The sequence below is a fragment of the Hyperoodon ampullatus genome (assembly GCF_949752795.1).
Source record: "Hyperoodon ampullatus genome assembly, chromosome: 3".
In the NCBI taxonomy this organism is placed as follows: Eukaryota; Metazoa; Chordata; class Mammalia; order Artiodactyla; family Ziphiidae; genus Hyperoodon; species Hyperoodon ampullatus.
The window spans coordinates 174,650,338-174,672,815 of record NC_136916.1 but is presented as its reverse complement, the minus strand read 5'-3'; the positions used below and the strand labels follow the sequence as shown (position 1 = coordinate 174,672,815).

Genomic DNA, 22,478 nt, shown 5'->3' with positions numbered 1-22,478 from the left:
AGAAATGATGGGAAAGATGCCTTAAAATACCCACAGAGCACTGGAAAATAAGAAGGGATTCCTGAAGGATGGAGGCAGTTAGGATCACATCGAAGGAGGAAACTTCAGCCAGAGGGAAGTAGAGTGAAATTAACTGCTAAAAAGGTGGGGTGGCATCAGGAGACTCTAAGCTCAGAGTCTGAAGTCCCAGGGAATAGAAGGGGGCCCTGAGCATCTGTCTGGGAATCAACTCAAGTACTGTAGCCAAGCAGGACTCTATGGGGTCTTCCCAGAACAGACCCCCCCACCCCCATGTCCTCCACCTGCCTCTTGTCTATAGAAAAACCTTAGCCTCCTAGGCCTTCCCCAAGTTCCAAAGAGTGAATTTAATCAGAGAAGGGGTAAAATGCAGAAAGAAAGGAAAACAGTCCAGCAAGACAAAATAGTTTAACTATTAAACAAAGTCAAGGATCTTTAGTTCCTCCTCAAGGGCTATAGATAATATTCTGAGCCATGTCCTTTGAGCTGTTTTCCAGAAACTGAAGCCCCCACCAGGTGGGAGAAGTTAACTGTATGCTGCACACCAGCACGAAGACCCCAGACTGGTTGGAACCAGAAGGTTGATGATGCTGACTCCCGATTACCTCACCACCAATTAATCAGAAGAATGTCCACAAGCGAATCCCATACCCACACCCTCCCCCCACCCCAAACACACACCCTCGTCTTTAAAAACCTTTCCCTGAAAGGCTTCAGGGAGTTTGGGCCTTTTAAGCACTAGCTGCCTAGACTCCTTGCTTGGGGCCCTGCAATAAATGCTGCACTTTCCCTCACCACAACCCAGTATCAATATATTGGCTTTACTGCACGTGGGCAAGCAGACCCAAGTTCGGTTTGGTAACAGTGCCACCTTTCCCCCTCCTTCTTCCTTCATGCCTGGAACAAGGAGGCGATAGCTGGATCTGCGGCAGCCATCTTATAACAATGAGGTGATGTACTAGAGACAGTGGAACAGAAAGACAGAAAAATCCAGGAACATCTGACATTATGGGGTCATCGTTGCCATCCTGCTTCAGGATCATTTCACATGAGAGAAAGATTTACTCCTAATTTACTTAAACCACTTCGATTTTCAGCCTCTACTTTAGGGGATGTATGCAAATCCTAACCGATTTGGAAGTCACTTCAGACATATCAGAACTCAAAACCCATTCTGAAAAAAAAATCACAGGAGGAAGTTCTCCAGCAAACGAGGACAAGACAAGCTACGATGTCAGGTACCTTTGCCAGAGTGTTTCGGGATGCACTGATGCCCTCCAGGATCAGTTTCACTTTCCGGGACAGAGGCTTCTGGGCACCCAACAGCATGCTGGTCTCCATCCCAAAAGCTGCCTGGGGGAGAGAGAAGGGCAAGGTCATGCATGGGTGATGGGAGGACTGAAGACCCAGGGCAGAGCCTGAGCTAAGGGTTGTGTGCATCATGTCATCAGCTCCTCACAACAACCCACGATAATCCCGAACCTGTGGGATGTGGTAGGATTAAGTGGCATATAGTAGCCACTCAACAAACCTTGGCTTCCTTCCTTGACAAGATGCATTTCCCCTGAAATGCAGCCTTCCTTGTGTGTCTATTTCACACCCAGCTTCCCAGTGAATTGTTGAATGGTGACGACTCTTCACTTACTGTGCCTGAGCTCCATCCTTAACCTGGGTTGGGGGTTATCTAGGCCACTGCTGAGACAGCCAGGGTGAAAAGTCAAGCAATACCCCATGGGGGGTGCTGAGGGGGAGGTAGGCTTGGTCTAGGAGTCAGGCAGACCTGAGATCCAGTCCTAGCCCTGCCACTGACCAGCCAGAGGCCCGTCTCTGCATCTCTTTGTGTCCCTTTCTAGAGAATGAGTTAGGTAGCTCCAACCTCACACTGTTGTTTTCAAAGTTCGAGGAGATAAAACAGATGACCCTCCCGGCCCAGAGAAGGGGCGGCTTATATGTGGAGAAGCGGGGAGAGGAGAGGGAAGCAAGCAGGGGAAGAGGGAGGGAAGAAGTGCCCTCTGCCCATGTGGCCCTCCCCACACCCCACTCCGCCATCCTCCCATCACCTTGGCCAGGATGTCCATGGTGGTGCAGGTCAGCATATCCTGCATGGACACCGGAGTCTGTCCATCCGCCTTGGCTTCCAGAATCTCCACCAGCTGCTCTGCTTTCTCATTGAATGTTCCCATCAAGCTAACCAAGGAGCTGAGGAAACAGCACAGACATCAGCGGCCACTGGGACCAGCCCAGGGCTGTGGACATCCTGTGCCCCCCTTTCTGAAGGGAGACCAGTGTGCAGAGTGGAGGTGGGGGCCCCTCCCAGCCTTTCTGGTCTCCCTTTAAGACCCAGCTCACAGGATGGGGCTGCAGTAATCAAACTAAGCCTTGGATTTCACCAGCCCCCTCCACTCAGGATGGCCACTGTCCCTTTACCCTTGTTTTAATGGTTTCTTGGGTCCTCTGTTTGCCACTTGGCCCTTCAACTCTGACCCCAAGGAGACATGGTAATGTAGAAACTCCAGAAGACAGTGGGCAGGAAGGGAAGAAAGGCCTCTGGGGCCTCTTAGAGTCCATGAAGTTTCCCCTCCAACCTCTTGGTTGCACTGCCCACTCTCCTTACCTGCCCTGCCTGGGGCCACCATCTGCAGCCTTTTGTTATCCCATTTCACTCTCTGTCCTTGAGCAATCATAGTGCCCAACCCTACACAGAAATGAGTCCTCTGACCCAGAGCTCCCAATCCACAGCACCCCTGCCCCGGGACAGCTACCTGGCTTGTCTGCCTGGCATACAGCTTAGAAAGAGGTATGGAAGGATGTGCTCCAAACTCACAAAAATGGTATCCCTGAGGGAGTGGAAAGGGGGGAAATTGTCCCTTTGTACATTACATATTTCTGAATTTTTACAAAGAGAAAGTGCTGCTTTTGAAATTAAAAGTAATTTTTAATGTTAGCAATCTGGGTAGAGGGTATACAGGTGTTTTTTTCTCCTGTTCTTATTCTTGAAACTTATCTAGAAATTTGAAATTATTTCCAAATAAGAGGTTTTAAAAAACAGTAAAAAGAGCAAATTGGGGAAGAAAAAAAAAAAAAGAATAACTTTTTTAATTAGGAAAGACTATCCACTCTTCATTGCCGAGCAGCCAGCCCTACTCTGTTTCCCAGCTCTAGCACAGGCCCCAGCATCTGTCTGGTCACTGCTGCTCCCACCCCATGCTGGCTGCATATCTCGTCCTCTGTGGCCCAGGCATATAATGAAAGCACCACTCGAATCTGGTCCCTTGCCCACCTAAAATGCTTTGAAGCACCCTGTTGTGAGGGAGGGGAAATCCTCACCTGGGCCCAGGAGGCTGTCTGCTCTTGTTCATTCCCACCTGCAGCACTGCCTTCCTGTTACAATGACCTGTTATCTTCTCCAAAGCCCAATGCTCCTTCCCTTCTCAGGGCCTTTGCACATGTTGTCCCCTCTGCCTGAGCCGTCTCCCCTCCCACCCTCCATCCCTATGCCTCATAACACCTTAACATCTGCCCTCTCTCCAGGTGGACACCCAAATGCCACATCCTCAGGGAAATGTCTCTTAGGCCGAAGTACTCTCAATATATGCTCCCATGGTAGCCTTGACTTTTTTTTCATAACACTTACATGGTTTGCAAGTATATATTTATTTGCAAGATTCTTTGTAGTTGTCTTTTTTTAAAAAAAATCACATTCAAATTGACTATTTGGATCCCACGTGCTGGTTACCACACCAGTACTGAATCCCTTGCAGCTACTGCAGATACAAAATATCGGACTGGAATGTTAGCGGTACAGTGAAATCCCAACCCCCTGTCTTTTTTTTTTTTTTTTTTGCATTTTTTAAAACGTCTTTATTGGAGTACAATGGAGTACAATTGCTTTACAATGGTGTGTTAGTTTCTGCTGTATAACAAAGTGAATCAGCTATACATATACATATATCCCCATATCCCCTCCCTCTTGTGTCTCCCTCCCACCCTCCCTATCCCACTCCTCTAGGTGGTCACAAAGCACCGAGCTGATCTCCCTGTGCGATGCGGCTGCTTCCCACTAGCTATCTATTTTACATTTCCTTGTCTTTTATGGAATGATTGATTGGGACCAAGGTTCTTCAGTAAAATTAATATCTAGAAAAGCAAAAACCGGCAGTTCATTCTCACGATTTTATTAAAAGTATATAATGATATTCTCTGTGGATATTGGCTGGAGATGAAACTCACCAGTGGTTCCTATTTTCTTCCTCAGTAGTGAATTCGGATTAACCAAGGGTCACTGACACTTTCATAAACACAGTAATCTCCCAAAGCTTCTTTCATGCAACTTTGTGAATTTTGCATTTCCAGTAAAATCATCATCTCTTAGCTGGCTACCTTATTGTGAAACTAAAAAATAAAAATATGTGGTGATGGTTGCACAACAATGTGAATGTACTTAATACCACTGAACTGTACACCTAAAAATGGGCAAGATGGTACATTTTATGTTATGTGTATCTTACCACAATTAAAAAATTTTTAAATAAAAATGTGAAAGCACTTAATAAAATGTAAAGTGCAGTTCAAACGTGAGGTTCCGTGTGATGGAGAGGGTTAACCAAAACAATGCTGCTGGTATTTATATCATGAGCACTATGGGCGGCCATCTGGTTAGAATCTATGCCCTCCCATAACCTCAAAGCTTCCTGAGGGCGGGACCACGTCACCTTGGTTGGCCTTCATAACCCTGGCACTTGGCACAAGTATTCATTAAATAAATGCCTCCTTCTAGGCTATTCCTTTTATCATTCCTGGCAACTTTCCAGTAAGACCGAGACCATTCCATGCATTCATTCTATGGACATTCCTGGAGGGCTTGTGAAGTGCCTGGTGCCGTGCTGGGTGCAGGGGTCCAGGAACAGGGTGCATCTTCTGCCTTCACGGACCTGAGGTCTAGTGAGGGAGGCAGATTGAATGAGAATCATTGCAGTGGATGTGACAGAAGCCATCATGGAGACATGAACTCAGTCTTGGAAGGTCAGGAAACAGTTCCCCAAAGCAGTGACATCTTAGCTGGGTATCAAAGGAGTCAGAGGAATTCCCTGGGGTAGCACAGAAGGCAGAGGGAATGGCAGCAACACAGGCAGAGATGCCAGAAAGAGCCCAGCGTTTCCAGAAAGGTGGAGGTGAGAGGGTCCAAATGTTGGAGGGGTCTCAGGGGCAGAGTAAGGGGGAGTGAGGTCTGACCTTCATATTTCAGATCATAGGGAGCCACTGAAGGCTTCAGGACAGAGAAGAGATGCGGTCAGATCTGAGTTTCGGCAAGATCTCTCCAGGGTGGTGAGGTGGATGCATTAGAGGAGGGAGACAGGAGGTGGGGAGGCCAGGGAGGAGGCTGTGATGAAAGTCTAGGTGAAAATGTTTATATGGTTGTCCACAGACTACATACAAAACAGTAACTTCACAGTGGAGAAGCCTGGAGGCTCCCTTAACCAAGGGAGCAGTTAACATCTCCAACAATGAGACAGATCAACACGTGCTTCCAGACAACAATGCCCTAAGGAGGGTACAACATTACTCCTGAGCCATTCCCACCAAAAAAGGCACAACCTGAGTGTAATTGAACAGAAATAGCAGACAAACAGAACTGAAGGATGTTCTATGAAATTGACCTGTAATCTTAAGGTCAAGAAATTTAAGGAAAGAGTAAAAACTGTTCTAGAATGAAGGAGGCTAAAGAGATATGGTAACTGGGACTTCCCTGGTAGCGCAGTGGTTAAGAATCCGCCTGCCAACGCAGGGTACGTGGGTTTGAGCCCTGGTCTGGGAAGATCCAACATGTCGCACAGCAACTAAGCCCGTGGGCCACAACTACTGAGCCTGCTCTCTAGAGCCCATGAGCCACAACTACTGAGCCCGCGCACCACAACTACTGAGCCTGCGCTCTAGAGCCCACAGGCCACAACTACTGAGCCCGAGTGCCGCAATTACTGAAGCCCATGTGCTTAGAGCCCATGCTCTGCAGAAAGAGAAGGCATCGCAATGAGAAGCCCATGCACCGCAGCAAAGATTAGCCCCTGCTCACCGCAACTAGAGAAAAGCCTGCGCGCAGCAACGAAGACCCAATGCAGCCAAAAATAAATGAATTAATTTAATTACATTACTTAAAATAAAAAATAAATAAAATAAAGAGATACGGTAACTAAACGTGACACATGGACCTGGATTGGATCCTAGACAAGAATAAAAAGAGCTGTCATTACACAAGTGACAAAATTTGAATATGGATTATGGATTAGATAACAGTTGGATTAATGTTAAATGTCCTCATTTTGATAACTGAACAGCAGTCATGTAAAAGAATGTCCTTGTTCATAGGAAATACACACAGAAGCATTTAAGAGAAGAGATTACAATGTCTCCAACTCACTCTCAAATAATTTAAAAAACATGCACTATACAAAAATGTATATACATACACACACAGAGAGAAAATTATAAATATATTTATATATACACATAAAGAAGAAATGACAAAACATATGGTGATTTAAACGATAAACAATAAGTGGATCTGGGTAAAAGATATACAGAAGTCCCTTAGACTATTCTGAAAATTTTTCTGTAAATTTGAAATTATATCAAAATAAAAGATTATCTTCCTCAAAATGTTAAACATAGAATTACCATATGACCCAGTAATCCCATTACTATATACCCAAGAGAAATATATCCACCCAAAAATGTTCATAGCTGCATTATTCGCAATAGCCAAAAAGTAAAAACAACTTAAATGTCCATCAACTGATGAATGGATACATAAAATGTGGTATGTTCATACGACGGAATCTTATTTGGTAATAAAAAGGAATGAAGTTCTGATACATGCTATAATGTGGATGAGTCTTGAAAATATTATGCTAAGTGAAATAAACCAGGCATAAAAGAAATGTTGTATGATTCCATTTATAAGACACGTATAGAATATGAAAACCCATAGAGACAGAAATTAAATTAGTGGTTGTCAGAAGCTGCAGGCATTGACAGGAAATAAGGAGTGACTGATTTGGGGGGGGTGATGAAAATGTTTTAAAATCAACCATGGTGATGGTTGTACACGTTTGTGAATATACTGAAAATCATTGAATTGTACCTGTAAATGGGTGAATTGTATAGTATTTGAATTATATCTCATGAAAACAGCTATTTTAAAAATAAAATGTTACCAAAAAATGAAAACTATAATAAATGAAAAAGCCCAGACAAGGAGTGCTGAGGTCTGAGCCAAGGGAGCTGCTGGGGGACAGGAACCCCACACCTCCAGGCATCGTGGTCATTCAGCTCCTGACATTCACAAACTACTTGGGGGCCTCTCAGACTCCCACCCCGCTGGTTGTCTTGGTCTCTCTTTGACCGGTAATGCCGTGTCCTTCCTCTCTCCCTTCAGCCTGGGTGAAGGTGAAGCCCCTTCCAATGAAGACTCGCCCTTGCCAAGCCCACCCAGGCTGGCAGCCCAGCACTGCCTCTGAGCAGCCAGCCATGACCCCAGGGCCTGTCTGCGGCCACACTCACCTCCGGCTGAAGGCCAGGTCCATGACCCTCCGCTGTTTGTGCCAGCGTTCATAGTCACATTCGGACACCAAGCCTTGGCCAAACAGCCTGCGGAAGAGACAAACACGTGATGTGAGAAACGGGGTGAAGGAATGAGAACTGACTGCCTGACGGGGTCGGGTCACATTTTAGGGTGATGAAAATGTTCTAGAACCAGACAATAGTGATGGTTGCCCCACATGGTGAATGTAACAGTGCCACTGAATTGTAATTCCAATGCGGTTAAAATGGTGAATTTTATGTGATGTGAATTTTACCATAATACATACACACATAAGGGTGATCGTGTGCCCCAACCTCAGTGACCCCTGCATTCCCACCTGCCATCCGGAGGGGAAAGGACGAGAAGGAAGGTGCTGGTGACAAGAGTGGTGACCACCACGGATGGCCCCTGTCGTGCGCTCGGCAGCCAGGGTGTTGGGACTTAATGCTACATCCAACACTCTGGACCCTGTGAACCCTCCACTTGCAGCCAGAGGCTCTCCTGGCCTTGCCCCAGACCCCTCCTCGCGTCTTACCTCTCACCAAACACAGTCTGGATCGCGTGGTACATCTTGGAGTCCTTGTTGTACTTGGTTGACATCAGGAACTTCTAAACATCCCCAAAAACACAACATGAGCTTGTGCACCCATGAGAGGCTGCAGAAGACTCAGCAGTTTTCTTGTCTCGTATGAAACACGCCTCCAAATAATCACCCTGAGCTGAGTGCCAGCTACGGTGTGAACGCTCGTATGAGTGATCTCACCCACTCCCTCTGGAAGTCCTGTCTTTCAGGGATGAGGAAAGCGGGGCACAGAGGGGTGAAGTGATTTTTTCCTGTGGTCACACAGCTGGGGACTGATGCAGGGTGGCTTCCTCACTCCAATGCCCACACTCAGGAGCCCACACCACGCCACTTTCCAAGGTGGTGGCAAGAAAAGGCCTGGGCTGCTCTGAAACCAGAGTGGGGAAGGGGAGAAGCCTGGTGGGAGGGCTTCTAGGACACAGGAGAGATACTCAGCACAGATTCAGTGTTGTTAGTGCCAACCCAGCCGTGGAAGTCAAGGAAGGCTTCCTGGAGGAAGGGTCCACTTCCTCACCAAGAGCAGGAGGGTAGCAACAGTAACATTAGCTAGCAGCTTTTGAGGCAGCACAGCCCAGGGGTTGACAGCTCAGGCTGTGGGTTCCACTGGCTTAAATCGGAATCTGGCTCAAATATTTCACTCCACCACTTGCCAACTCTATGACCCTGGGTGAGTTACTCACCTCCTTGCCCCTGTTTCTTTATTTTACAAGATGGGATTTGGGAGAGTACCTGCCTGGTAGGGTTGCTGTGAAGAGAAAATTGTTTCTACGTGAAAAGTGCAGAGAATGGCACCTGGCACACAGCAGGTGCTCCATGAATGCCAAATGCACACCAGCGCCCTAGAGCTCATTTAATGCCCAATCAACCCTAAGACGTGGGTGGTATTTTTATGCTCATCGTACATCTAGGTGAAAAACGGAAGTTTAAAACTGGCACAGGGTCACCACATGGTAAATGGTGGACATAGGATTTGAATCCAGGCAATTTGCTGTGGGGGCGAGGAGAGAGAAGGCTGTGATCCAGGCAGGAGAACCCCTGTCACATGGTGCATTCAGGCAGAGGAGTGGAGGGGTGGAGGCGGGGGAGGGGCAGCAGCACCCCCGAAGCCTGCCCTGTGGGACGCTTGGCTCTACCCTGTGGGCACTGGGACGCAGTAAGGTGACATCTCTGCTATCCATTAATCCCAGGGGCTGCTGGTGACTGTGGACTTAGCTCCTGGGAATCTAAGCCAAAGTTTCAGCTCAAAGGAAACCTCAGAAATGGTGACTTCAGGTCACAAGCCACATCCCGGGGACCCCACCCCTACCCCGAAACTGTCACTTGTAAACCAAGTTCTGTCACTATCCTAAGCCTGCTGGCTTCCTCTTCTGCAAAAAGACCTTGGCAGTAAAGGCCCACCTCCCAGGCCCTATTCAAATACCTCTGAGTAGTCCAAGGTCTGTGCCAGCCTGTCCCAACCTGAACTGAGGAGCACCCCCTGAGGCGGAGCAGCCTCAGCACAGTCTCTGACCAGGGTCCCCACAGCCTGCTGTCCCTGGAACTACAGATCCTTTGTTTGGCCCAGTGAGCTGGGCTCTGGGACATGAGGGATGCACAAGGAACCCCCAGCACCTTGCTGCCTTCTCCTGTTGCCCATTCTGACAGTGCACTTCTGCCCATGGAGGAGTAACTGCTAGGCACTTTCCCTCTGGCCATAAACAGCCAGAAAAATAAGCAAAAATTATGCAATGTCTGCTTTTGGACACTGTACAATGGGCAGTGAACCATGACAGAAGGAAAAGGGAAAAAAAAAAAGGCAAGAGCCATACAATACAGGATCATTCCAGCTTTCTGCCCAGAGGCAATTTTAGAACAAAGGCACTTAAAGAATAAACTCAAATACAGCCCAGCAGGCTTGCCAAATAATCGATAAGACAGAGGTCAGAGTCCAGGCAGGCCAGAAAAGCCTAGAATTTGTAGGGCAGAGGACACAAGAGGAGGGAGCTATGCAGAGAAGGAGGTCCTGTGCAGAAATCTGCACAGGGATCCCATGTATCTTTGTATAACTACCAATCTGGGCATGTGTAGAGTGAAACTCCACAAGACCAGGTAAAAAACTTCAGGGGAAAGGAGTGTTACTGGGTAACTATAGGCTAAACTATAGGCTAAACTGGGTAACTATAGCCTATAGTTACTGGGTAACTATAGGCTAAACAGAGCTCAAACAAGCTAAGAATTGCTCAAGTCCCCATTGGCCACAGTTAAACCTCAGACACAAGGACTTTATTAGAGTCCTCAGAAGGGTCACTCCTTAGTTGTGGGGCCAAACTAGCTCTAGAGTAAAAGCCTACACTTGATCAACCCTCAAAAGCCTTAAAGCAACCTGGAGAGGATCAAAGTGATCTGCCAGAATGAAGTCCAGCACTCTTTAAAGGAATAAAACAAAACTGAGCACTCAGCAACATACAAGTCAAAATGTCCATTGTGCAGCATAAAATCACTAGACATGCCAAAGAGCAGGAAAATCTGACCTATAACCAAGCCTAGAAATAATGGAGATGACAGAATTCACAGACAAGAACTTTAACACATTTATTACAATTTTACAAACATGCTCAAGGAACCCACATATCCAAGAAGTTCAAAGAATCCTACATAGAATTAACACAAAGAAAGGCACACCAAGGTGGATCATAATCAAATTTCTGAGCCCAGTGATAAAGAGAAAGTCTTAAAAGTAAACAGAGATGAAGTGATATAATATTATTTGAAGATAGATTGATATAAGTTAAAGATTATCCTATGAATCCTAGGACAACCACAAAGAGAGAGAAAGAGGCTAATAAGACAATAGTGGGTGTAAAATGGAATACTAAAACATACTCATCTAAAAGGCAGGAAAGGAGGAAAAGGGAACAAAAAACAGGTGGATCAAATAGAAAACAAATAACAGCATGGTATATTTAAACTTAACCATATCAGTAATTACATTAAATGTAAATGACCTAAGCACTCCAATTAAAAGGCAGAGATTTTCAGATTGAGTGAAACAGCAAAACTCCACTATATGCTATCTATAAGAAACCCACTTGAAATATAAAGTTCCAGATAGGTTAAAAGTAAAAGGATAGGGCTTCCCTAGTGGCGCAGTGGTTAAGAGTGCACCTGCCAATTCAGGGGATGTGGGTTCGAGCCCTGGTCCGGGAGGATCCCACATGCCATGGAGCAACTAAGCAACTAAGTAGTTGTGTGCCACAACTACTGAGCCTGTACTCTAGAGCCCACAAGCCACAACTGCTGAGCCTGCATGCCACAACTACTGAAGCCCACATGCCTAGAGCCCGTGCTCCGCAACAAGAGAAGCCACCGCAATGAGAAGCACACACACCTCAATGAAGAGTAGCCCCCACTCGCCGCAACTAGAGAAAACCCACATGCAGCAACAAAGATACAGCACAGCCAAAAATAAATAAGTGAAATAAATTTTAAAAAATAAATAATAATAATAATAAAAAGTAAAAGGGTAGAGGGAATTCCCTGGCAGTCCAGTGGTTAAGACTCTGCGCTTCCACTGTAGGGGGCATGGGTTCGATCCCTGGTCGGGGAACTAACATCCTGCGTGCCACATGGCATGGCCAAAAAGAAAGGAAAAGGATAGAAAAAGATATGCCATGAAACACTAAACATAAGACAGCTGGAGTGGCTATATTAATACCAAACAAAATATACTTCAGGAAGTGGAATACTACCAAGGAAAAGGGAAATTTCTAAAGATAAAGGGATCAATTCATCACAAAGTTATAACTTTGCTTAAGGTGTACACACCTGGTAACTAAACTTCAAAATACATGAATCAAAATTGATAGAGCTGAGAGTAAAAATAGACAAATCCATGATGGGTTTAGAGAGTTTAACAATCCTCTCTCAGTAGAGAGTAATTTACTTTCTGCATGCTAGAATGTGTAGAAAGTAAATTAGTAATGATTTAGAAGATTCAAACAACACTATCAACCAACTTCACCTAATTGACATTTCTAAAACACTCCAACAATTACAGAACATATGTTTTTTTATTAAGTGCTCACAAACGTTCACAAATATAGACCATATACTAGGCCATACAACAAGCTTCAATTAATTTTAAAGGATTGAGATCATGAAGAACACTTTTTCTGACCTTACAGAATTAAATTAGAAATCAATAAAAGAAAAATATCTGGAAAATCTTATAATACTTAGAAATTGAATAACACACATTTAAATAATCCATGGTTCAAAGAAGTAATCACAAGGGAATTAAGAAATTATTTTAAACTGAATGAAAATAAAAGTACAACATATTGAAATGTGTGGTATATTTGTGCTAAAGTAGGGCTTACAGAGAAATGTAAACCTTTAAATGCCTGTATTAGAAAGGAAACAAAATCTAAAATCAATTATCTAAGCTATCACCTTAAAAAATTAGAACAAGAACAAACTGAAAGGGCTTCCCTGGTGGCGCAATGGTTGAGAGTCCGCCTGCCGATGCAGGGGACGCGGGTTCGTGCCCCGGTCTGGGAGGATCCCACATGCCGCGGAGCGGCTGGGCCCGTGAGCCATGGCCGCTGAGCCTGCGCGTCCGGAGCCTGTGCTCCACAACGGGAGAGGCCGCGACAGTGGGAGGCCCGCATACCATAAAAAAAAAAAAAAAAAAAAAAAAAGAACAAACTGAAAGTGAGTAGAGGAAGGAAATAAAAAAGAGCAGAAATCGATAAAATAGGAAACAAACAATGGAGAAAACCAATAAAACCAAAGGTGGGTCTTTGAAAAGATGAATATGATTGAAAAACCTCTTGCCAGCTTGTTCAATGAGATAAAAGAAAACCCAAATTACTGTTCTCAGGAACGAAAGAGGGGACATTCCCAGAGATCCAGTAGACATGATAAAGATAATAAATAAATATTGTGGACATCTTTATATCAGTAATTTCAACAATTTAGGAGAAATTCCTTGAAAGGTACAAAACTCAAGAAAAAATAGAAAATCTTAATAGCCATATATCAACTTTAAAAATTGACTGCATAATTTAAAGAAAACAAAAACACTTCCCTCAAAGAAAATGCCAAGCCCAGATGGCTTCACTGGTAAATTCTATCAAACATTAAAGGAAGAAATAACACTACTCCTATACAAACTCTTTCAGAAAACAGAGGAGAGGGAACATTTCCCAACTCATCTAATGAGGCCTATTAACCTGATCCCAAAGCCAGGGATCAAGAGAAGAAAAAATATAGAAACAAAAATTCTTAACAAGAGATGAGCAAATTGTATCCACGTATCCAGGAACAAATTGTATCATGACCAGGAAGTGCTGATTTGACACTTAAATGCTAAGCAATGTAATTCATCATATTAATATATATCTTTCAAGTTCTTATCTCATTGAGCATCATGAAGGTCTAGTGTATGGTTTTTGGTAGCATGCTTTAAAAAGTCTTAAGGCATGTGTCTGTATTTGCAATGAAACTTTTTAAAAATAAAATGACTTTTAACATCCTGTTAGAGACACCATGCTCATTCAACTTGTCTTGTGATCTAGACCCCAAGTTGTATATTATCCCCCTTAGTGTCACCACAGCCACTGTCTAAGCAGAGCATCATCCCCACACATCTGCTCAGTACCCACCATGAGAGTAACAGCACAATCATTTATTGAGCACCTGCTGTGTGCCATGCACGGGCTAGATGGTTCACACACATTATTTCAGTTCCATTCTTTTTTAAATTTTATTTTATTGGGGTATAGCTGTTTTACAATGTTGTATTAGTTTCTACTGTACAGCGAAGTGGAGTTCCCTGTGCTACACAGCAGGTTCTCATTAGTTATCTATTTTATACATATTAGTGTATATATATGTCAATCCCAATCTCCCAATTCATCAGTTCCATTCTTACAACCACCTGTAAGCGAGGCATCATCCCTATTTTACAGACGAGGAAATTATGGCTCAGAGTGAAAGAGTAATTTGTCCAAGGTTCCATAGCCAGTTGGTGGCAGAGCCCAGATTTAAGCCCAGTTCTGCCAACTGGCCATTCTTAGTACGTATATGGCAGACACCATCCTGCACATATTATAGGCCAACTAATGCTGCCTGTCTCTCTTTCCTCACCTCTAAAATGGGGACTAATAAGAGTCCCTACCCCTCTGTGGATTAAATGGGTTAATAATTGTGAAGTACATAGAAAAGTGCATGTTGAAGCATCTTTTGACCCTTTATTTGTTAAATAAATGGATCAATATTTAGTTCCCATCATAGTCTTAAAAGAAAGGGGTTATAATCCCACCTCGCAGATGAAGAAACTTCGAAGAGAGGTGAACTAACCAGACACACGTGCACCAGCTGGGCAAAACTCCCAACCCAGAAGAGTCTAACAAGAACTCAGGCCCACATCAAACAGCCCTGTTTTTAGGAGCCCCCCAACCCCACTGCCAAAAAGTGGGTGGTTAGAGGGAAAGATGCTGTTCCCTTCAGGATCCTCGGGAAACCAGCCCAAATGTGCGTGACTCTGGAACGTTTCTCCCACAGTCCCTGGGGTAGAGTTTCATGCACCCATCCCAGGGAAGAGGAGGGCTCCCCTTGGAAACCACTCTGTTTCCTACCTTGACCGACTCGGGGCTTGTGACGATGACCGAGGTTTTGTGGAAGACATTGACCCGCACGACAGGTCCGTACTTCTTAGCCCTGGGAACCAAAGTGATGCAAAGGAGGCTGTCAACTACCAGAGATGTGAATGTCATCAGATCAGCCCAGGCTCAGCTGGAGAAACAGGGCATCCCATCCCTGGGGGGGAGGGGGGGAGTTGGGTGGGGCGGGTCTCAGCAGGGGTCTGGGGCCAAGGTTCTGCCTTGTTGCTGACTCACTGCTGAGTCACATCCCCCACTGCCTTCAGTTTCCAAATCCATGAAATAGGGTTGCTACCCTCCTCCTTTGCCCCAAAAGGTTGTGCTGGGAATCAAGCAATATCACGTCTCTGAAAAGTGTAAAGCACCACCCTAAACAATGACTGTTACCCAGTCATACCCCCACCCAATTTACAGATGAAGAAACTGAGGCTCAGAGAGCTTCTGATGCCTGGTCAAAGGCCACGAAGTTGGCAAAAGGCAGAGCTTGCCTTCTGAACCACCCTTGTGTGCCTCAGAGTAGGAACTGCTGGGGGTGGGGGTGACCTGGGCTGGGGAGGTGGGTGTGTGCTGGACTGGGGGTTAGGGGATTGGGGGAAGCTGGCTCGTGAGGGGCAGAGACTGGAGTAGGGCAACAAATGACAAGTTAGGACCCACCAATCCAAAAACATATCTTGGAGCACGCGGCCACAAACCTCATCCTTTTTCCAAAAGTAGGGGAGGTGTCCTAGAAGGAAGCTAGAAGAAATGGGAAACATTAAGATGACCGGAAGTCACCATCAAAGAGTGCTCCCTTCCCCACAGGACCTTGTGAAGTGGGCATTATCAGGTCCACTTCACAGATGGGAGGACTGAGGCACGGAGAGGTACAGTCCTGGCTCAGGGTCACCAGGCAGGATGCAAATCCCAGTCTGACTGGCTCCGGAAGCTTTCTTAGAAAGATGGAGAGGGATAAAACCATCTCGCTGGTGCAGAGATTGGGGGCTGGCATGAGGAATAACCCGAGACATTCATGGAACATTTACTAAATGCTGGGCCCCATGATGAGCTTGACCCCATCTGAACTCCCCACACCTCCTGAAGTAGGTCTATTATTAACGTAGTTAATAGGTAGGGCAACCGAGGCTGGGAAGAGGAAGTCACCTGGCCCCAGGTGCGTGGCTGTTACCAGGGTGCCCCACGGTCCTTCTCACCAGGACATAGTTTGGTCATGCTAACTCGGCAGTGCGATTACCAGATTGTAAACAAGCCTGTGTGGTGTCACCTTAGGCACATTCCAAGGTACTGGTGACTTCCTGTCTCCTGTTTAACTTTATTCCCGTCAAGCTCACTTACTACAGCTTCCAGAATGGGCGACACCAAAACTGCAATTGGGGTTTTCTGGGTCATGGCACTCACATTCTCCTGGGAGGAGACAGAGTGAATAAATAAATACGTAAGTAAACAGGGAGTCAGACAGTGATGGGAGAAAAATCAGACTTGGGGGAGGTAAGGAGAGCTGCTGGGGATGGGTGTAGGAGGATTACTGTAAATAGGCAGGTCAGGGAACATCCCTTTAAGAAGGTGACATGTGGGCTTCCCTGGTGGCGCAGTGGTTGGGAGTCTGCCTGCTAGTGCAGGGGACACGGGTTCGAGCCCTGGTCTGGGAGGGTCCCACATGCTGCGGAGCAACTGGGCCCATTGAGCCACAACTGCTGAGCCTGCGCGTCTGGAGGCCGTGCTCCGCAACAGGAGAGGCCGTGATAGTGAGAGGCCCGCGCACCGTTATGAAGAGTGGCCCCCGCTTGCCACAGCTAGAGAAAGCCCTTGCACAGAAATGAAGACCAACACAGCCAAAAATAAATAAATTAATAAAGAAGGTGACATGTGAACTGCAAGAAGTGAGGAACTGGCCACGTAGGTATCTGGGGGATGAACATTCCAGGCAAAGGGAATCGTAGGTGCAAAGGTCCTGAGGTAGGAGAGTGCTTGGTAAGTTCAAGGAACAGCAGGGAGGTGGTGTGGCTGGAGCAGAGTGCTTGAGGGGAACCTGGTGCACGATGAGGTCACCAGGATGGGGGAAGATCGTGTACGGCCTCGTGGGCTGTTATCCAAACTTTTGCTTTGAGCTTGGTGAAGTGGGGGCTACTGGAGGGTTTTGAGCAGAACAGACATGGGCTCTGAGCTGGGTTTTAAATGAATTGTCCTTGCTGCTGCAGAGCTGAGAGTAGACAGGGCAGGTGGGGGGCAGGGGTAGAAGCAGGGGCACCAGTGAGGGGGCTGTGAGTGGAGATGAGAAGTCAGAGTCTGAATGTACGTGAAGGTGGGCGGAGCCAAGGGGACCTGCTGATGGACTGGATGTGGGGTGTGAGACAGGGGTCAGGGATGACCCTGGGGCTTTTGGCCTGGGCCGCTGGGAGGTTGGATGGAGCTGCCACTCACTAAGGTGAGGAGGACTGAGAGGGGGTCTGGTGGGGGCAGCAGACACTGTTGCACTCGCCCCCCACCCTTGTCCTTGCAGATGGAGAGGCTTCCAAAGGCCAGAAACCGAGTCTCTGCCCTGTGCTCTCTTGGCTCTGCCTGCAGGCGGAGTAGCCTGGAAGTTCCAGCTCAACACCGCCCCGAGCAGCCCTCCATCAGTGACCCCCTCCCCGTCCACCTCGTGGTGGGGTGGGGGGAGCCTGTGTTCCACCGGCTCCCAGAGTTCCCCAGGGGGGCTGCATCTCAGCTGCCCCCAGAGGTCATTTGCTTTATTGACCTTCTGACCTTCTCTCTCCATCCAATCCCTAACCCCACCAGGATCACCCCTCCCAAACTACTTACACTTCGATTCTTGTCTCAGGATCGGCTTCTGGGAACCAACCTGAGACAAGTGGATGAAACTGGGAGCCAGCCTTGGAGCTGTTAGGTGTGCGCTGCCCGTCTAACACGGAAGGGAAGCAGGCAGGTAGGCACCTGAGGCTGCAGTTCAGGGAAGAGCTCCCAGCTAGAGGTGTCAGTGCGAGACTCCTCAGCAGAGAAGTGGTGTTGACAGACTGGGTTAGACCACAAGGGGTGGGTGTAGACAGGGAAGAGGCCCCAAGAGTGAGCCACTGTTGGGGGGACAGGCAGTAAAGGGACAACCAGCCAGGAAGACTGAGCAGGAGATGCAGGGGAGAGAGAGGGGCAAACCCGAGAAGAAAGGCTTCAAGGAGGAGGCAGGGATGCGCCCTGCCCCGAGCAGCGGAGGGGCTGGGCAAGATGGGGACCAAGTGCTGACCATGCGTGTAGCTCCACGGAGGTCACTGGGGCCTTGATCAAACCCTGTTGTGTGGAGAGGTGGAGGCCAGAGCCCGACGGCCGGTGGATTCAAGAGAGAAGGGGAGGGAGGAACAGGGGCCAGAGACAGGCAGGCTCCGGACGGGGGTGTTGCTGTGGGCGTGCAAAGCTGGGATGGGGGGCGGCAGCTGGAGCGAGTGAGGGGGAAGAGGTTTGTGTTGCAGCCTATTACATAAAAATAGGAATGATGCAGAAGAGAAGGAAAAGTGATGACGGAGGAGAGGGGGCATTGCTGGAGTCTCGGAGCAGTGGGGGGGTGGGGGCGGGCATCCTTGGCCGGGAGCACCGAGGTCCCGGGGGGGAAGGCACGTGGGCTCAGGGCAGGCAAGGGGGCTGATCTGGCGGCAGAGCCCTGGAAGGAAGTTGTCTCAGGCTGTTCATTTGCTCAGGGAAGTAGGAGGTGAGAATAAAGGCTGAGCATGCGCTGGCTGGCACGGGAGGTGAGGGACTGAGGAGAGAGCGGGCCTGCGCTAGGAAGCTCGGGGTGTGGCGGGGCGCCGGGCAGCCACGCCCACTCGAGGTGAGTGGCTTTGAACTTACACCGCCCCGCCTGCAGCAAGATGGACCGTGGACATCACACATGACTGGCTGTATTTCCAGAATAATCTAGCACCCATGGCCACTCCCCAAAGCTGCAGGTTTGGAGAGAAGATTCTCGGTTTTGAGGCACCTGAGTGAGAACAGAGTCTGGACCCTCCTCACCTTCACAGGCCTGGGAGTCTCCACCCTAAGCACCGGAGTCCAGAGCCACCTGGGGAGGCAGGTGAGTGACACCTCAAGAAGGTCAAGGGCATGGCGTGGCGTGGGGTCCTCACTGCCAGGCAAGAAAGGAGCCTACGACCCGTTCCTTCCTGTTCCTGCAGGGGGCGCTGGGGGAGGCGAAGGCAGGGCCCGGAGACCAGGGGTTAGTTAGAAAGCAGCAGATGAGGGATGATGGAAGGAGGGGATGGTAGACTCCTGGGATGGGGAGGGGCGGACCGAAGCCCACCTGGTGTGCCCCTGGTGGTAGACAGGACATGGCAGAGCTGCCCAGAGAGAGAGGAGAGGGCAAAAATCCCCCTCCCCTGCCCGGTCCCCAGCACGCATGGTTTCCTATAACCCTGCGACTGGCACAGTGGGAATCCGAGGTTTCCTGTGGGCAGAGAAAGTTTGGGACAGTACTGGAGCAGAAGTCATCTGGAGAGCCCACTGGGAGGCCACACAGAGGGGTGGCGGGAGCCCACGAGATGGCTGAGGGGTGGGCCACCCACTAGGAGTGAGGGTGAGGGTGCGGGGCCAGGAAAGGGCCTCGCGCCAGAGGGGTGCAGTGGTTGAGTGCTCAGCTGGGCACCCCAAGTCCCCTGGATGCGCCACCCAGCAGAGCCAGCCATAGGTCTCCACCATTACCGAGAACCACCCAGCAACGGTCGAACAGCCCCCAGGCCTGGCAGCTCGGCAAGCAGGAGAGGGTGGAGAGAAGCAACACCGCCCAGAAGTTTTGAAAAACTTATTACAAAAGAAATAAAAACTGAGAGAGAGACTTTTCATTGTCAAGTTTACATTCATCCCACACTACCAGGAGAGTGGGGGGTGATGAGGAAGCTCAGAGCAGTGACAGAGAAATACAGAAGCTACAAGTGTTTGTGTGGGATCTGAACACGGGGTCTGAGTTTTCAGCTGTTACATGGATCGTTGCAGTAGGATGTTGTCTGTAACCAGCACACAGAAGCAGGGCACTCAGGGAGGGCATCTTGCCGGTGACTCTTGCAGGGCAGAGGGTTCCTTGCCTGCAAGCTGGCAAAGCCCTAAAGCACACTACTGGAGACCCAATACGCACAGATTTCTTGTCAACCATGGTGTTGCCAATCATGGTTTGGGGATCCAGGCTTTGAATGCCAAAGCATTTGATTTATGCTAAAAAGAGGTTCCAGAACGTTCATTTAGTGCAGTTTTGTATTTGACCACCAACCAATTTTTAATCCAAAATCTTTTTGTATATGCATTGTTCAGTTGAACTCCTTAGAATAAAGAGCCCGACCCAAATTATATTCAGCCTCCTCCACCCACCCACACACCTGTAGGTCACATGTAGATTTTGTGGTGTAAGACTTGAGGGAGAATTCAGGCATAAAAAGGAAAGATATATGGACACATGCTACTACATGGATGACCCTTGGAAACATTCTGCTAAGTGAAAGAAGCCAGACACAAAAGGTCAAATATTGTATGAGTCCATTTATATGAAATGTCCAAAACAGGCAAATCTATACACACAGAAGGCAGATTAGTGGTTGTCAGGGGCTATGGGAGTTCCGGGGGCAATGAGGAGTGACAGTTCATGGTTATGGGGTTTCTTTCTGCAGAGATGAAAATGTGCTGGAACTAGCAGTGATGGTTGCATAACTCCATCACTATACTAAAAAGCACTGTATTGTACATTTTAAAGGGATAAACATTATGGCATACATAACTTTATTTTTTTTAATGCAATTAAAAAAATTGATGTGGGGAGAGTAGCCGAGAGGAGCTTGATTTAAGTTCTCTCTTCTTAAGACACAGAGATTGGCTCAGGTCTGCAGCGTTTGAAGCACTTGGGTTTATGAGAAGGTCAAGTCATGAGGAGACCTATCAGAATGAGCACAAAACTCATTCAATTCCAAGCTCTTGATGGCTGATTTGACAACCTGAAAGGGTGAGAGTGTACCTAACAGAATTGGCAGGAGACTTCCACCATCCACCTTGGATCAGAGTTTATCCAGGGTCTACTGTGCATGGACCAGGTGCTGCTGAGCTAGATGTCAGGGGCACAGCAGTGAACAAGACAGACACAGGCCTATGGGAGAGACAGACACTTAACAAGAGGTAGCACAAATAGTTACCCAATTACCATTCAGGGGACTTAGAGTTTATAAAATGAACAAAATATATTTGCGTGTGGGAGCAGGTAGGGCCTCCCTGAGGAGCTGGCATTTAAGACAAGCCTAGAAGGCTGGGGGAAGAACCATCTAGATGGAGGGGAAGACACAGCTGCAAAGTAAGGGAAAAGCGGGGGGAGAGGGCACCTGGGAGGAGAGAGAGCTGGCAGGGGCAACAGTTGCCTCCCTGTGTCCCCAGCTAGAGATCTTTCCCGAACCCACCAAGCAGGGATTCAGGCTTCAAATGCCAGGGCATCCGGCTTGTGCTGGAGGTGGGTACCTTCCAAAATGTTGGTGTCCTGAGGTTTTAAAAAGTGTGTCTAATACCCTTGTTTATTCATTCAGTCAACAAATATTTATTGAGCATCTGCAGTGTCCCAGGCTCTGGGGATACACAAGTGAACACACAGTATCCCTGCACTCCCAGGGCTCACATTCTAAAGGGGGAGACAGACAGTCAACAGGTGAACAGACAGTCAACAGGTGAAAAGAAGGTAACTTCAGGGATGATGGCCCCAGAGTTTGGAGCTAGGAGGTGGGCTTTATACAGGGTGGATGGGGAACAGGAAGGCCCGGGAGGAGGGATTCAGCTGGGGTGGGTGCATGCAGAAAGAACTGGAGGCAGCAGTGAGCAAGCAAGGGGTTAGAACAGTACAGAGCGGGTTCTGAGAGCTCAGCAGGGGCCTTGCTGGCCCGAGTAGACTTAATTTAGAATCAGATTTAGTTCTAAGTGATGGGAAGCCTTTGGAGCACAGAAATGACACGTCTGATGTAAGCTTCAGAAAGGTGTGCTTCTGGTGGAGTGGGGGGAGGTAAGGTGAGTGGGCTGAGGGCCGAGGATGGAATGGAAGTACTAAGGAGAAGACAAAAAGGAGATACCAGGACAGAAATTTTAAAAAAAGAGGGGGGATGTGACCCAAGTACAGTGTACGACAACCCAGGTTGAGTGACCCCATCCAAGTCCCAAAGTTAAGAGCACCCACTTTAGAACCAGGCTGACCTGGGTTTAAATCTAGGCTTACCAACTGTGTGACCTTGGGCAGGTGACTTTGCCTCTGCGCGCCTCAGTCTCCTCGTCTGAACGATGGGGTAACAATAGCGCCTACCTAACAGGGTTGTCGCTGCCATCACGTTTTCGGGGCCCAGCAGAGCGCGGTGGGCGCCGAGCAGCTGCTGCGGCTGTGAGTAATTTGTTACTAAGAATAGTTAGCGCCCCTCTCCCTGCCGCCGTTTCCAAGCGGCCGCGCGCAATGGCAAGGCTGGATCCGCTGCCGGCTTGGACGCGGTCCCCCGGCCCCCCATGCGAGAGCCCCATCCAGGTCCCCGCCCCCACCCCCCGCTCACCTGGGCCGCGGCGGCCCGGGGATGTGCTCGTAGCGGCTGCGAGCGCGGTGCACGAAGGTGCAGCAGAGGCCGAAGACGACCAGGACGGCGCTGCCGAGCAGCATCAGCAACCCGGGGCTCAT

General features: G+C 48.1%; 1 protein-coding gene across 1 annotated transcript in view; it reads right to left on the bottom strand.

Moving 5' to 3' along the window:
• Positions 1 to 22,478, bottom strand: part of CYP46A1 (cytochrome P450 family 46 subfamily A member 1) — a gene marked incomplete at both ends in the record, with an annotated part of 33,904 nt that extends 11,426 nt beyond the window's left edge. Inside the window, 7 exons of the mRNA XM_079698919.1 lie at positions 1,261 to 1,371; positions 2,079 to 2,217; positions 7,576 to 7,662; positions 8,133 to 8,206; positions 14,801 to 14,882; positions 15,479 to 15,559; positions 22,357 to 22,478. Coding sequence (XP_079555045.1) covers positions 1,261 to 1,371; positions 2,079 to 2,217; positions 7,576 to 7,662; positions 8,133 to 8,206; positions 14,801 to 14,882; positions 15,479 to 15,559; positions 22,357 to 22,478 — 696 coding nt within the window. The remainder of the gene's footprint in view (positions 1 to 1,260; positions 1,372 to 2,078; positions 2,218 to 7,575; positions 7,663 to 8,132; positions 8,207 to 14,800; positions 14,883 to 15,478; positions 15,560 to 22,356) is intronic.